The sequence below is a fragment of the Anser cygnoides genome, chromosome 6 (assembly GCF_040182565.1).
Source record: "Anser cygnoides isolate HZ-2024a breed goose chromosome 6, Taihu_goose_T2T_genome, whole genome shotgun sequence".
NCBI classification, from domain to species: domain Eukaryota; kingdom Metazoa; phylum Chordata; class Aves; order Anseriformes; family Anatidae; genus Anser; species Anser cygnoides.
Window position 1 is genome coordinate 27,517,195 of NC_089878.1, and position 16,340 is coordinate 27,533,534.

Here is a 16,340-nt window from a genome sequence, read left to right on the forward strand (position 1 = left end):
TCCTTAGGACACCTAACTGGAATATTTTCTTTCACTTTTCCTGTGGGTAGATTGGTTCATCTACATTCCAGCTACTAATCCTTGCAAATTGTAAGAGGGCAAAATTAAGGATAGCTGTACAAAGTTGTATTTTATCAAAAGAGATGAAGAAAGAATAGTAAATGAAGCCTTATTCATTTCTATGCTTTCAAATGTGAAGATGGAATCATAATTCTCTGCAAACACTGTATCATTGGGATGACAAGGAGCCCAAACTGATAAGCCCCTTCAAATTAATTATTTTCTCAGAAAGTGTTTCCCATGCTCCTTATATATTTTTTATTCTTTTATACCAGCAAAATCAGTATTTTTCAGTACTGTCTTTTTTCAGACTGTCTCATTTTCCTTTGTTCTGTGGTTGGGCAGCAAGGTTTGGGCATGGGGACCACTTTGCCTTTCCTTTTCCCCTCCCTCCTGGAGCACACTGAACACACTGGGTATTGTTCTTCAAACTCATTTTGGAGCTCCAGGCATGTTTCAGGGTCCCCCAGATTTGAGTGACTTCATCTGTCTGCGGTCCTTCCTTGGCCTTCTCTTTCTGGCTCAACAGACAGCATTTTCCTCTGTTTTGTGGCACAAGACCACGAGGATAATAGCAGCTCAGAAGACCTGAATAGCCTGCTGCTTCGTTCGGTCAATAAAAGCACAGTCAAAGGAAAAAAACATTTTCCTACCTCCTTCTTCCCCTTGCCCCCATTCAAGTACAAAATTGAGGCTCCAGGAATTGCATATCTGTGCAGGTATCACGCCACAACCTCATCACCTGACCTGTAACAAGCAACAGATTGTACTGTAATTTTAGAATAGACACACGTAATGGTTATGCCACGGATTTTTTTTAAGCAGAATCTGGGAAGGAAAAAATCGATGGTGTTATGCAAGCAAATATGGTATATGTCATCTGCTGATTTTACAGGCATGGGAGTGAAATGCATCAGTCAGTTCCAGACTCATGGATTTTGAAACACTGCTACACAATTTATACAAGCCAAAAGAATTCTTTGTAGAAATTCTCTTCCACTCTTGTGTGAATTTGATGATAACCCCTTTTTTCATTTTAGATTTTATTTAGATTTACGTAAGGTGACTTGAAGGGGAAAAGAAGGCCAACTGCACTGTTATTTATAGTGATTAATAGGGCCATTTAGAAGTTGTTTGAAATTTAGATTGCACTGTTTATCATTTACAGTTGTGTGGGCTAAGGTAATGATTCCATTATTCTAATCTATGAGCAGTATCTAGCATCTTACATTTTTTGTTCAGTTGATATTTCATTACAGAATTTGAGATATAAATCAGAAGGAAGATATATGCGTGAAGTTTAAATAGAAATGAGACCTTTTAAAGTGACATACGGGTACAAATTAACTTCATTATAAGCAGCAAATGAAATAAATATAATTCACAAGTAATGTGCCATCTGTTATGGTTGGAACACCTTTTAGAGCGTTTCTTCTTGCTGTGGCTTTTTATTGTAGGAAAGGAGCCCACTGTGACAAGATTTCAGAAATCCTACCAGTTCCTTTTCAGTTCATTGGTTAAAAACTATCTTACCCATAATCATTTCAACTATTTACTACAGTTGAAGCATTTTCAAAAAGTTCTTTTAAATCCAATATTGATTATGTGTGCTTTCTTTCCACTTAAATTGTAACAAAATACAAAAACTATTTAGGTGTGAGATTAAAGTGTAGAGATGGTATTACGCTTAACTTTATCACTGAAATGGTTGTATTGGATTTTAAATTTTATGGTTGCTGAAATCTATAGGAGCAACTCTTTCTTTTTGATTTTTTGCTGCTTTTGACAAATGTTTATATTAGACATGCATTTTTTTTTCAAATGATATCTTTAAAATCAATACCTCTGAAATTTAAAATCTTTAGCAACACCTAATTTTTGGGAATGCTGAGAATCATTTTGAGTCGTAAAATGAGACTCTAATACAGAGTCATGGTGAAGTTACCCTTATAATAATATCTAGCTGTAGTTTTCCTCATTCATAGACCTTAAAAAGTGCTGGTCATCCACCTATCTGCAAGCAGCTAGCTTACATACTTAAATTAGGAGGCTAGACTCCTATCTTCTGTTTATAGATGGTGGAAAAAGAGAGACTTCTCCAAGGGGAAGCTGAGAGTGCTATGACAAGAGCAGGAACCAAACTTAGATTAGATTCCTAAAGGTAGGTGAGGTGAATGAACCTTAAAGTGCTTTACTAAACAGAACAAATATCATTCATAACCTTCCTTTTCAAGATGGAAAAAATAAAGCTCAGAGATGAAGTGATTTACTTGAGACCATCAGGAAGCCAGGAACTGAATCTCTGTTTCCTAAAGCTCAGCCTGGGGCTCCAGCCAAAAGGCACCAGTGTCTCTGGCTGGCATACCTCAAATGTTTTCCAGTGATCAGGCCCTGCAGGTTGCAGGGTGAGAGAAAGAAGGCAAAGCTTTATCCAAGCCATACAGAGTCACCCTGAAAAACTTGGTCAGGGAATCAATGTACTAGGAAGCTCTGGAATCATATTCACAATAGACACGTGCCTGTTCTGCCTTTTCTCCCCATGTAATTGAATTGTTTTACATTCACTGCCTCCACAGTTACAAAGGCAGGAGAAGAAAGTGTCTTCTAAAATGATAACTTAAAAAAAACAACGTACCACTGGGTCAGAGATGAGGTAAAGTCTGTGTTTCCAGAATACATGAAGAAAGTTGAGACAGGAGCAGAGAGACAGGCAGCAAGTGTGCCATGTGGATTATCAAATTGGATTTAAAAAGGAATGGGAATTTTTTCTTCCTTTCTTCCTTTATTTTTTTTAAGTGCCACATAGCAGAATTTTTCAAACATAAATTCTGAGTTTGGCTGGATGGTTAAGAGTAGAGAATGGCAAAAAAAAAAAAAAAAGGTTTGAAAAGCAGGAAAAGAAGCCATGTGTGGCCACGAAGTAGTTGGGCAGTCCTACAGAACAAACAGGTACCTTGCAATACGGAAGGCTGGGATGAGAAATGGAGACAGATCTGGGAGGCTGTGTAGTGAGAAAAAGAAGAAAGTCAGCAGAAGAAGTGCTCCTAGAGAGGAGAATTTTGGAGGAAGGTGCAAAGGTTGTGCATGCAGGAACCCCTACCGAGGAGCAGCAACTGAAGTAGGCAGAGGAACTGGGGGGTGGAGGCAGAACACAGGAGACTCAGAACTGAACATTGGATTTGAAGATTTGAATCAGTGTAACAGCTTACATAAATAACATTTTTATTGCTGTAGGATATAAGGTGGTCTGACTTTGGTTTTCCTGGAAGAAGTGGAAAAGAGAGCACACTGTGGATTGGTTCTGAAGGAGCAAACACTCCCTGCCATTTGGACTCCTATGGCTGCAATTTAGTGTTGCAAGTACAAGGAAGGTAACAAATACTTACACATACAGCAAATATGGAGGGAAGTTACATTGTGCTATAAAGTTAGTTTTGTACTCTTGAATATTAATTATAGATCCTGAAAATTTTAATTTTTTGAGCTCTGAGTGATTGAAGAGCATCAGAACTGTTTTATAGGCAGAATTTAGGGGGTTGGAGTTTGACTGGAGCGTGAAGGTAAGATGTAATTTTATTTTCTTCAGTTAGATGGAGATCATTCCTGGTCTGTGTGGTCCAATATTAAACATTTTAATCTTCCTAGTAGTTATGAATTCAGGAAGTTGGAATTAGGAGATAAAGAGTTAAAAATAAAAAGCCTGGAAACAAAATGGAAGTAAGCTACTTTAGCCTTTATGCCATTCTCTGTGCAAGAGCTTCTAATAGCCTGCTACAATTAATTTAAAGGGGGACTATCAGGATGGGAGCAGCCAGCTGTGAGCAAAGTTAAAAGGAACATTTAAGGCTCCAAACTCATTTGGGGGACATGTGGCTTTGTTGCTCTTTCTTTTCCTGCTTACCACTGTCTTTTTTATTCCATTTTTTTTTTCCTGCTTTCCTTGCACATTGGCCTCATTTTTTTTTTCAATCTATGATTACTAGAGTAACGCTAGAGTAACAAAACAGGCTGCATGCATTTTTTAGGTTTGATAGTACATGGTGGAAGGAGTAACTTGCCAGTAGAATTTTAATGTGATTAATTACTCTGACACATTTTATAAAACAGTTAAATCATGATCATCTTGCGATTAATTTGCAGGATGGGGAGGCAGGCAGGCAGGCTTCTTTTCTGGGCGTTGGCACAGGTTGACCGGCTTTAAGGCCTGAGGCAAGTTAATGTGTCATCATCTTATCTATAAGAAGGGTAATTCTGTTTTGCTCTCAGGCTGGTTTTCATTCAACCTTTGTAAACAGCCTTCACATCCTTGGGTGAATGTGCAGCAGACGCCCTGGAAGCCCCCCTCAGAACTGCACTTCTTGCTGCAACCAGTCCCATAGACTGTATCTCATCAGTAAGCATGAGGCATTGAAGTCCAGGGTCTTAAATGTATTTATGAGATTTCTACTCAATGAAAACCATGAGATTTTCATGCTTAAATATCTTCTAAGGATCCACCTAAATACTGGGTGTGCTAATTAAGTATAGTAATCTAGGCCCGGTACCTGCCATTCCTATTTGATCCCTACCTTTAGGTGTCGAACTCCAGCCGGAGTTCCAGCATTACGTTGCAATTTTGCCTGCCTTCCCAAGACACTCCCTCCTGCTTTGGTAGAACAAAATCTTTGTTCCTCTCGGGGAAAGAAGAATCCTAAAGCCTTTGCATGGCCTGAAAAGACAAAGTTGTTTTCCTCTTCAGAGCAAAGCCTATAAATAGACCACAAACCTATACAAGCTTGTGCGTCCTGTGCTTCTTCAGAGCAGAAAGATTCCCTTTTGAGACTCACAAACAAGACAGGCTTTGTAACAGAAAATAAGCTTATGCTGAACTTAAATAGATTTGCCTTTGCAGGAAAGCCAGGGACCACTCCTTAGCCCTTTGTTGCTATCTTGAATTTCCTCCTTGCATCCCTTGGGCTTCCTAATTTGTTGCTTCATGATACTGCTTTGTCATGAGCCTGCAGGATTAACCCATGAGCCTCCCAACCTAGTTATTTGATGCCTCTTTGGAGGTCTAGCTTGGAGGGCAAAGTCAAATTCCAGTAGGGCTCAGGTTCCAGGTGAACTGTTTTTTTGTGTTTGCACCCAGCAGTAGCTTTGGTAATTACCAAGAAACGTCAGCGACCTATGGCACTTCCATCTGTGCCTATCTCTGCAGTTCTGGCTACCCTGCTATTCCTGTCTCTTCTGTTCCTGTGCCATTTGGCTGCCTTTCTCCCATTTTCAGATCGGTGACTTAGAACTGACAACCAAGTGCACTATGCAAAAAGCAAGTACCACGAAAAGGGACAAAAAGGAAAGATCTAGCAAGAGTCAGAAATAGAGCTGCACAAATTGTCCAAATGTGCTGCAAAGTTACTGCCTTTACTTTTCAGGTGCTTAGTGCAGGGGTTACTGTTGTACTGATTGTCTGGCACTTCTTAAATGTAACAAATTTTCCCTTTGTATATTCCTTTCTGGTTATTTCCATTACCTGAGGTACTGCCCTATAAATTTTCAATTTCTAAATAACATATGTACCTGCTAAGACATTTAATTTATAGTACCCATAAAACTGGCACCACCACTTCTGGCCTGTCCTTTTTTCTGTCTGTGATCTGGTCTATGTAAGTGAAATAGAGACACTAGCTGAGTTTTACTAAGAATGAGGGGTTTGGAGCCAACGTAAGTACCAAACATGGTGATAGGAAACTGAAGAACACATCCATACGCCTCTACTGTTGCCGTTGTAAACAAAAACACTCTCCTTTTAAAACAAACGTGGGTACAGCAGCTATTCATTCAGTGAATGAACGTATGCTGTCTCTAATGAAATTATTTTCCCTGGTTTGTAGAACAAATTCTAATGCTCTCTGAGCATCTGTAAATGCCACACGTTGCTTTGTAGAAAGGAGGAAGGAGGAACCAGATGGGAGAGCTTTTTTTTAAAAAAAATCATTTTATCTGCCTTTCAAAAATAATCGGTGAGAAACTGTAAATCTTCTCAGTTGAAAAATTAAAAAGTGGAATATTTTAAAAACACTTTTAGTAGACAGCCTGTAAGCAAGCACTGCCTATGTTCTCACTGCGTAGGAGATTCACACAGCGAGGCAGATCTATGTTTTATTGAAAACCTTGCTACTGCCTTTAGTTCTTTGCTGTAACTGACATGCACTGAATACATTTTTATCTTCTTTCTATTTTCAGGAAGAGATGGCACCTCTTCCCACCTGGTGACACCAGTTTCCTTTATCCCACCAGGATTCCTTATGAGGAATCCAGTGTATTCAGCAAAGTCAACATTGCCAAGCCTGATCTGAAACGCTTTCCTGAGTTTAGGAACACAACAGCCCACGTGGTTACACTCAGTCCAGGCCAGGTACCATTCCTATATGAGCTTTATGTTACTTGAAAGATGCTAGTAATTTATTTAACTGGCTAACTAAAGGCTAGGAAGTTTTAATAAATTGACTGTGGTATTTTCCTTCCCCAACGTTCTACACTCAGGTTTAATAAGGTAGATCTCTCAGCATGAAAAGTTTCTTCACTTCCAGCTATTTTACTAGATTTTTTGTGCAAAACACACAAACATTTGGAGAGTTAGTTCGATAGTTCTATCAAATATATAACAGTTCTTGCAATCACCTCCAAGTTGTTTTTAAACTTTCTTCAACAGTACTCTAACCTGTCTACTCTGAAAACAGTATGTTGGATAAAAGTGTATTTGATTAATGAGGATGTAGAGCCAGCAAAGGAACTCAGATGTTGATAGTGAAGAGTAACTTTCACCAGGGAGCACTGGCCTAACTTGTTGCTTTAGTAGCAGAGCATTATAATGATGATACTTGCCTTTAAAGCACATACCACCCAGAGGTTTCATGGTGCTTTACAAGGATGTGAGGATATTACTAACCCCATTTTAATGAGAAAATTCAGTTACATGTGCCTGGCTTATAGTCACAGTAGTACAGCAGTATGAGAATAGGACTCAGGACTCTTAATTCCTAGTCTCTTGTTGTAGATAGCGTCCTCTTTTATTCAATCAACATGGACTGTATTTAGAGTGAATTACCCTTTTTCATTTGTTTAGCAGTACATGTCCTTGTAAAGCACTCCTCTGCATCTCAAAGTGTCAGGCTATTCCAAAGGAGTTTTGCAGTGTGCATTGCTCTGGCTGTGTAAGGTGGCAGAGTTGCTGCTTTTAGCATCTTTTCACCATCCTCCTGCCAGATGTTGTCACCTCTTCTGATCCACCAGCCCAGCGACTTTGTGTTCCCTCACCCATAGCTGGCAAACCCAGCTGTCTTCAACTGTTTAAAGAACAGATTTTTGTTAATCCAGCTAATTTTGGTGATGCAGAGTGAGGAATGCTCCTGTGAGCTGGGGAGGTGTCAGACTGGAGCAGGATAGTAGTTTCCAGCAAGAGGATCCTGTCTGTCGACTGGGATCAGTGTGTTCTTCTGCTGGTACAGTTGCAAATGGAGGGGAGTCTGTGATCAAGTTGCATTGAATGCACTATGTTTTACTCCTAGTCATGCTCCTGAAGCAAAATGCTTAGTTTTGCCACCTGCACTTTGTAAGGTAACAGTGTTCAATAATATAAAGCACCAAGAACACATTTTTACTATTGGTAAAAATGCCACGTCCATTCAGCATTGCATTATCCATGATCCCCAATGCTATTTCAATTTATAATCTCCTTTGGAATGATCAAGTGTGGTAGTGAACCTTTAATATGATCTTAATTTTAATTAGGCTTAAAGCAATTACAAATTAATCTTGCTAGGAATAAAGATCTTGAGCCAGCTCAGTAATACACGTCCCCTGCATTTCCATGAAGGAGATGCTGTTTGGATTTGGGGGGAGAAAGTAACGTAGGTAGCGATGGAACAGTGTGGTATTGCCTTCACCCATTTTATCAGTGCCTTTTGGGTGATACTGTGATCTCACGCAGAAGCTGATGGGGCATCTGGCTGGGGACTGCTGCTGTTTGACGGAGAGGAAGGAATGACCTAGAACTCCTTTGTTAAGGAGCAAGAGGATCCCTAAATAATAACAATCTTGATACAAGCTTAGCAGTCGCTTTCACACAGAACACATACAATTGCTTCAGAATTTGCAGCCAGCTTTATTTTGTGGTAGTTTGTAGCATCTCCTTCCCAGAGGGTATGCAGAACATTTTGGATTAGATATTGTAACAATGAAGGGATGAAAAATAAAGACAAAGGTGTTCTTAGGTATTCAGGAGAGCAACTGCATGTAAGGTGATTGCAGCTTTGAATATCAAAAACTTAGTGTGTCTAATGCCACCTTCTGGTCATTTTTTGCTACAAGCCGTTTTTCTACACCCCTTTAAGGCTTTAAAGCAGTATTCCTTCGCATAACATTGTACCAGTGTATAACGTGCACTTCATTTGCGTCCTTCGTGCCTTTTCACTACTTTCACTGTGTACCTCAGAGGTGAATCTCTTGTGAATTTAAGTAATCAGCTGTTACTTCAGGTTTTATAAGGGTACGTTCTCTACTTGACCATTGGCTGTGGGATGAATTTCCACAGGGGTTTTAATGCAACTTCTGGTTACACATTAATGTCCTCAATACAAATTATAATATTAGGTAACTAAATTTTTAAGAATTTACAAGCTCAAGTTGTGTCACACAAATGTAGAGGCTCCTTGTAAACATATGGACCTGGTCCCCTATGTAATTGTGGCAAGGCTGAATGGGAAGCATGGAGCAGGAGGTTAACTGCTGGTGGATTTGTACTCACTGAACTAGCAAGTTTTCACCCAAAGCATTTGTCTTCTATTTTATTTGCTCATAAATTCTACAATATTTTTAGTAATACCTTAATTGTTGTCACAAGTATGCAGATACTAATTAAAAGACTGCAAATGGAGCAAAACACATCTGTTCTATTATCCTCCACCCTTTACTTTTCCTCAGCCCTCTGGGAAAAGTCCTAAGAGAATTAGGGGAAGAGCCAGTACCCTCAGCTTAAACCCTGTCCTGGACAGATGTCCTGTCTGTCACTGGTGAGAAGAGCCTGGCACCTCCACCAGGTGCTTCATCCTCCCTGTCGTATACAGTTAGGGTCCTGCCAGAGCATTCATCCCATCTTGTACTTCTGCACAGGCTATAAAAGCAGCCTATGCACATAGAGGCTTAACTTTTTGATAATTAAAAAACAGAGATGAATCCTACCTGAAAACACTGTGTGTTTGTAAGGCATCTCAGTTTTTCAAAGTCAGTGGTCATTCTCTCCTTTGCCCCCCGTCTCAGCAACTTCTTGCTTCCTTTCTGCTCGCTAACCTAATTGTTCTTAATCCATATAACTAGAAAACAGTAAAAAGATTAGCTGCCATCAGCTCTAGACACCGAAGGTGTGAGGGAAAGGCCTAGCTGAGCTAGTCTGAGAGGCACTTTGAGGTTGAGAAGGGCACATTTGTCCACGCTTAAAAACATCAGAAAAAAATATATTGTTTTGCTATTACCTGTCACTGTGAACTTCTGCTCAGAACCTTGCTGCCCCTGCATTTGCTTGCCTGCCTTCTGAAAGGCTACAGAAACGTCTCAGTCCCAGTCAGTATCCACAGCTACAGTTACCACAGCTGCCAGTTACAGGCTCTGCTCTCCCACTGGTTCCCTAAGCGTCTCCCAGTCCCTCACCCAGCTCCTTACGGACACAGTGTGGGGACAGCCCCATTCCCTGTCTGCACACCGTGCTTCTCCCCAGGGCAGAACCTGCATTTCTGCCACCAGCAGCCCTGGACTCTATGTTTCAGCAGGTGGAAAGCAGGTGGAAAGACACCAGCAGGGAAGGAGGAGGCAGGGTAAGGACATCCCTCCCAGCACAGGCTGGGACGGGGCACAGGGTGGCAGCACTTCTGAGGAGTCATCCTCACTGCTGCTGCTGCCAAACCTCAGCGTGGGGTTTGCAGAGAGAGGAGAGCAGGGCTGGTTATGCGTTTTGTGGTGTTTATGTTCCGCTGCTGGGTTTGTAAGTGGCTCTGGAGTTTGTTTTGTTTCTCTCCTTTTCCTCCCATCACACATGCATCCTTTGGTGCTCCTTTTTCTTGGGCATTTACGCAAATATCTTTTTTAATGAGCAGGAATTTCTAGGTATAATATTTCACTTCAGGGTACGCTCTTTTTTGAAGCAATTCCACCTTTGCCCTACCTTTGCACTGTATCAAGTTAATCACGTCCATTGAGAATTTAAACCTGTTCTGTTCTCTGTGCTGTACAAGTCTTCAGCATTGCTCCACTTACTCTCCCAACAGTTCTCTTGATTTTTTCCCCCGTCCTCTTAGAGTCTAGAATTTCCTTTTTATCTTTTGAGATTTCTGTCCTACTTTGACTTCATCTGCTATATTTGTCTATCACTAGGCTAAATATTAGCATTACCTGATTGGTTGCTGTTTAGATTGGTATCTTCCCAACCCACGAAGCTAGATACACTCTGTAGAAAACAGGCTAACACCAAATTATTTCATAGCTTGGAACAATTCTGACCTGCTTTTGCACCTTGCATTTTCCCCTGTGAAATGTTTGCTGCATTTTTTCCCCCCCACTGTGTTTTATTTTCACATTTCCTATCTGAGTGTAGTTTCAAATGTAGTTAAATTGTGCCCTATATTCATAAATAGAAAAGTCTGCTTGGTTTTGTTGTGGAATGGATAGTTGTTTTTTCCGCCTAGCTTTGCAAAGCTAGAAGAATGCCATTCTACTTCTCTCTGCTGGCGTATTGTTTTGTCTTTGCTAGTTCAGCTGCTCCCTTGCCAGCTTGGGTTTTTTGGTTTTAATTCCTTTTTTCTGTTTCTCCATCTTGCTTCAAATTTTAGCCCTTTTGCATTTTGATAATTTCAATTTTCTTGCTGCCATAAATCCTTATCTTAACAAGCATAAGCTTACTAAAAAAATAAAAGACGGAGAGCAAGTAGCTTTATGGTATCTGTTTTGCCTCTTACAGTCACAGCTCTGTAGTTCCTCTATAAAATCACATCAGCAAATAGTGCCAGCTGCAGAAATGCACAACTTCACAGTTACCCTTACCTTGCTGGCAAGTGAAGTCTGATTAATTTCGCAGAGCTACTTCCTCCTCTTTGGTTTGAAAAGACTGGACTAGCTGGGGGGCTTGTATTTTCCTCCTAGCCATACCTGATCTTTCCAAAGCAACTGTCTCCACATTGCATGTAAGTCATGGTAAGCTAGCAGTTTCCACTCCTGATTTCCATCTTGGTTTTTCCAGGTAGGCCCTCTTACTGAAAGATTTATACACTTGCCTTATTTCATCTCCTGCTTTTATTCCCTTGCTGCATAGTCTCTGCACCATACCCCATTCTATCAGGTTTTCTTCCACTTCTCCAGCATTTTACAAACGCTCTTCCCAGGAGAGTCTTTCAGTAAGGACCCAGTTGTGGGAAACAGGTACTTACTCTAGACGCTATGCCACCTTCTAACATATAACAATATTTTCCAGGCTTCAGCGTTATACCTTGTCATTTGGATGGCACTGAGATTCTTAAACAATGGGTGTAGTGCAAGATCCCCTATTAAGAAGGGTCTTTGTTTTTTGTATGATTCTGTTGACAGAACGTGAGCAAACACTTGCTAACACAGTCCCATTGCAGCTAATGGAACTATGCTCTTGATTGAAAGTGTATGTTTGCATGATGAAAGCACTACTCTGAAACTTGCTCTGAATAGAACTATGCTTTTGCTTCAGTCTGTGTAGGGTTTAATACACTTCTAGATGTAAGAACTGATCAGTGATATTTGTTAAATACCATCCCCCCCACAATCTTATCTGCAACACGCTGACATTTGTGAATCCTGAGCTCTATACCAATGGATGTGCAGTGTTTGTTTTTGCATCTGCCTATGTGCACACCCACACCTGCAAAACTGTGTATTTTCTACTATTCTCCCTTTCAGTTCTGACTTTTTAGTGTCTTGTTTGGTAGCGTGACTGCTTGATGTTCAACTCTGTAGCTAAATCCTGCCTTGGTAGAGGGGACATCTCAAAGCTGAGAAAGCGTTCCAGGTAACTAGATATCACACTAAGCAGTGTGAGCCATTGGTAGTAGATTCAAACATAGCTAATTGCTTTTGATGTTTGCAACCACATGTCTAATTAAGCAATGCATTTCATTTGTTCAACAGGAGGCTTGGACTGTGCCATCAGTGGCACAGTTTGTCCCCTTTCTCTCAGTTCCTTCTTTCTGTTTTCTACGCTGTACTGGATTAAAATACAATTTCCAAATGCTTTTGACCTTTACATAGACTGTACTTTTTCCCTCCCTTAAATTGAAAACCTGTGGAGAGCATTTCTGCCTGTAGCCCAAAACTGGGCTATAAGCATTTGCAGGACTAGTGCTACAGTCACTGTTTCCTTCACAGACATTTTCTCATTAGCGATGTTTTGATATAATGAATCACAAGGCTACCTAGCTAGCAGGACATTCTTTTCAGTAATTTGCGTGCAACAAGAAAAAAAATTGGCTGTGGTTCAGATACAGATCATTGCTTCACTTTCCCCATTCTGAAGTGTGTATTTTTATCCATCTCCGACCATTTTCATTCCCTGTCAAAAACCATCTTTTATGCTTTTCTTGATAGCTCTATGTTAATCTAATGTTCAGTAATCTGAAAAGCTTGTACTATATCATCAAAACAACATTAATGTCTTTGTACCGTAAAAGCCATGGGTTAGAATCAATTTTATGTCACAGCTATCATCCTGATATAGTTGTAAAGCTCTGATCTGAACTAGATTGTCATGATTTCTGGGACATCTTCTTTTAAAAGCCTATCTACTAAAAGCAACAAGTTTAATACAGGTAATTATTTACCAGAATTGAAGCTACGTGTTCTTAATCACCTAAATTAGTATTAGGATACCTACTTCTGGGGGAAGCCAGCTGGCAGTCCTTCTAAAGGAACTGGGAAGCCTGTTCAATTGCAGTGTCCACAAAAGACTGCTTGCTTGGCTGAGACTTTCCCTCAAGCCCTGCTCTACATCAACACCAGCTCCAGTCCCTTTGTACAGCTGGACCTTGCTTGTCTGGAGCAGTTAAAAGGTTACTGTCCTGCTTTATATGAGAAGATTTTGGATGAGAGGTAGTTCTGGATCATGTCCACTTCTTACATAATAGTATTTGATACAAGGGGAGTAGCAAAGGGACATCTAAGTCTTGAGGAAAGGCTGTTTAGAAGAAACAAAGATCATGTCCCACCTCCTACTTCTATTCTTTGCCTCATTCTGCCTCTGCATCCCACGCTAATTTGGATAAATCAGCTGAGCTTTCCTCTCAGCCTTCTGCTAGCATCCTAACGCAATGTCTCTGATTCCAGGTCCTGCTTGTTCCAAGGCACTGGTGGCACTACGTGGAATCCGTCGACCCCATCACTGTCAGCATAAACTCATGGATTGAACTGGTATTTTCCTTTTTATATGATGGTGCTGTAGCATTTCCATGTATGCATGCATTATAAAAAGTAGGAAAGCTGATATAATCCTGTCCCAGATCTGATGACCCCATGAGCCAATTTGAGTGGTTTCAGTGTGCTCTTACATTTACATAGCTTCTTTTATCCTCAGGTATAGCAGATAACTTCGCAGACTTGCACATCCTACTAGCATCATTTGTCAGCCACCACTAAAATGCAGCTATGCTTTGCCACTGGCACGTTTGATTAAAGTTTTTATTTTCTAGAGAAAGCAGAAGGGAGAAAAGAAAAGCATCTCTAACAAAAACCGTGACAAGGACATGACCTAGACAGAGGAGTGATTCCGCTCAGAACTCAAGCTGTATTTCCTACTCAGCTGTATGGAGTAGGATCTTTTGCAAGGATTAAGGTTGAAGCATTTTGTCCCTTGCCCATCTGGTTCAGCCCTATCAGGTTTGCTGTATTCAGCAGCTGGTGAGGGAAGAGCCCTTGTGGTTACAGTTTTCCTGAAGAACCAAGGCTCCAGATCTAAAGCACCAGTTCAGTCATATGCAAGTTTACCTCAATCAGGCAAACAAATGCAAGCTAAACTTCTCATGTCTGATTTCTCAGGGACTAACCAACATTGTGCTGAATAGGGAATGACAAACAGCAGCTTCATCTCAAACACATGCTTACATGCAAAGCCAAATTAGAATTTAAATCAGATTAATGTGATAGAAAGGGGGTGGCAGAGGATGTTTGAATTTTCATTTCTCTGTGATAGTTTTGATTTGCCTGGAGTTGGATTTTTCTCATGTATTTAATTAATTTTCTTTCCCCCGGGCTCTGATTTTTCTTGCTCTCCCAGTATATATGGGATGGTTCCAGGGATATCATCTCAATGCTACAGAAGGTTTTCTAATTCAAATTACTTCTTCATTAATCCTAGCTTAATATTAAAAAGGCCCTTTGAATTGGCATTTGAAAGCTGCCTCACTAAAATGAGTATTGCATTTTTTTGCACCTTTATTAGACTGGAAATCTGCAGGGGGATGAACACATGCGTTCAGCTGCCGTTCAAACTACACAATACATTTCTCATACCGACATCAAACCAAGCCTTTGCAGAGCAGAGGCAAACTTGGGTATTTTCCTCATGGAGAAGTTTTGCAGATGAGACTGCATTGTAGAAAGGACAGCAGGCCCATAGTCTGTACTGACCTCGTACACAGTCCTGAGTCTAGTGCCAGAGAAAGCACCAGCAATATAACAGAGCAACCATTTAAGCCTGCCTTAAATTTGAGCAGCCTTTGAAGTAACTTCACCCCATGTTCCTGAAGACCCCCACACTTGCACCCTAAGTTGTACCTCACAAATTTCCCCCCCACTGGAGGAGCAGGTCAGAACTGGATCAGTTGTGCTGGGCAAATAGCTCCCATGTGGCTGGGTTGTATATAACCTGTTTGGGTTTTTCGTAGCTGGGAAAAAAAAAGTGGAGCTAAGCTCCATGGCCTTTCTGGTCATAAAAGTCTTGGTGAAGTGACAGATCTTGTTGGTGACAGCAAGTGCAGACAGTTGCGTATAGATGGCACGATCTGCAGAGAAGTGTTTGCTGGATTTTGTTAATGAATGACCCCTACCCCACCCCCCCAAAAAAGAGATATGAAAAGCAACCATTAACAAATACAACCATTGCAACTCAGGTGAAAGTTCCTTACAGATGATGGTGGCAGCACTTTGGTGTTGGGCAGCACATCTATGAAAATTCTGACACAGATGCTGAGAAACAATATTGAGATTATTTCCATTACCAAATCAAGCAGTTCTTGCTTGCAGCTGTTACCAGCTGCTTTCATATTGACAGATGTGAATCATGCCAACATTTATAGTCCTAGGGAAACCATTAATTATATTGGCAAGCCTTTAGAGTAGAAGTTTAATTTGTTTTCAGCTGGATGTGAGCTGCTCAAAGCACTCCATGCTTCTTAACATTCTCATGCAATCAGTACAACCCTGTTATCCATCAGACCAGGATGAATCCCAGGAGTGCAACACCCTAAATAATAATTTCCACACTTAAATAAACTGAGTGTTTTGGGGACTTTTTATATAAGGCCATTAGTAAGCAAAGCATCCACAGCTACGCTTTCCCTTGCTTCTATCCCAAATTCTGCTTGGGGATCCAGATGAATTACTGCCTTCAACACTCTACTACCAAGATGCATGGCTTGCTTGACATGTTCCCTGAAGCCGCAATTAGGCAATGCACTGTTGTGTGTTGACTAGGTTACATCTTTCTTCCAAAACCTGTGTGTCTAAGTATCTCAGCGAAACCAAATTTATGTATCCACTCCTAGGCATCTGTCATTGAAATAACTAAACTACCCATCTTGTTCAGAGAGTCTTATTTTCTCCTTTCACGTACAAGAAATCCAGTTGGGGGGAAAGCAAACTAAAATAGGTCCTATAAAGTTTATTTCTGCCATTCCAGACTAACTGGTACCCAGTTACCCAAGGGGATGATGGAGGAAGTGAGGGCCTAAAACCAAGAGCTAGTTACTAATTTAGTTGTTAGTTTGGCAGGAGAGCTTTCATAGCAAATGCATTTTTCCTTTCTGCTTACATTTAAAACTGCAGTAGTATGTTAACTTCTGTTACTATCACATGATAAAATGTTTCCTGAATTTTAAGCCTCACTTTTGCTTATCTCCGGACCTCACGTAGTTGCTGCTTTGCTGTAACATCCTTAGTTTAAATACTTAGACATAATATGTAGATCTATAAAATTTTCTGTGTACTTTCATGGTCCTTCTAGTCATAAGGAGTCT

The 16,340-nt window shown here is 40.5% G+C and overlaps 1 protein-coding gene and 1 long non-coding RNA gene across 6 annotated transcripts in view; one reads left to right on the forward strand and one right to left on the reverse strand.

The window, feature by feature from the left end:
- Positions 1–16,340, forward strand: part of HSPBAP1 (HSPB1 associated protein 1) — a 47,647-nt gene that overhangs the window by 17,851 nt on the left and 13,456 nt on the right. For all 5 annotated transcript variants that reach the window (XR_010832222.1, XR_010832224.1, XR_010832223.1 and 2 more), the window contains exons 4-6: positions 3,295–3,431; positions 6,286–6,457; positions 13,435–13,518. Coding sequence is in view for 2 of the 5 variants with exons in the window: in XM_048072233.2 (XP_047928190.1) it covers positions 3,295–3,431; positions 6,286–6,457; positions 13,435–13,518 (393 nt within the window). In the remaining 3 variants the exon portion in view is untranslated. The remainder of the gene's footprint in view (positions 1–3,294; positions 3,432–6,285; positions 6,458–13,434; positions 13,519–16,340) is intronic.
- The window catches only part of LOC125183757 (uncharacterized), a 22,986-nt gene continuing 6,646 nt past the window's right edge, over positions 1–16,340 (reverse strand). The window contains exons 2-3 of the long non-coding RNA XR_007166313.2: positions 4,629–4,768; positions 1–807 (exon numbers count right to left, since the gene is read on the reverse strand). This is a non-coding gene — a long non-coding RNA (uncharacterized lncRNA). The remainder of the gene's footprint in view (positions 808–4,628; positions 4,769–16,340) is intronic.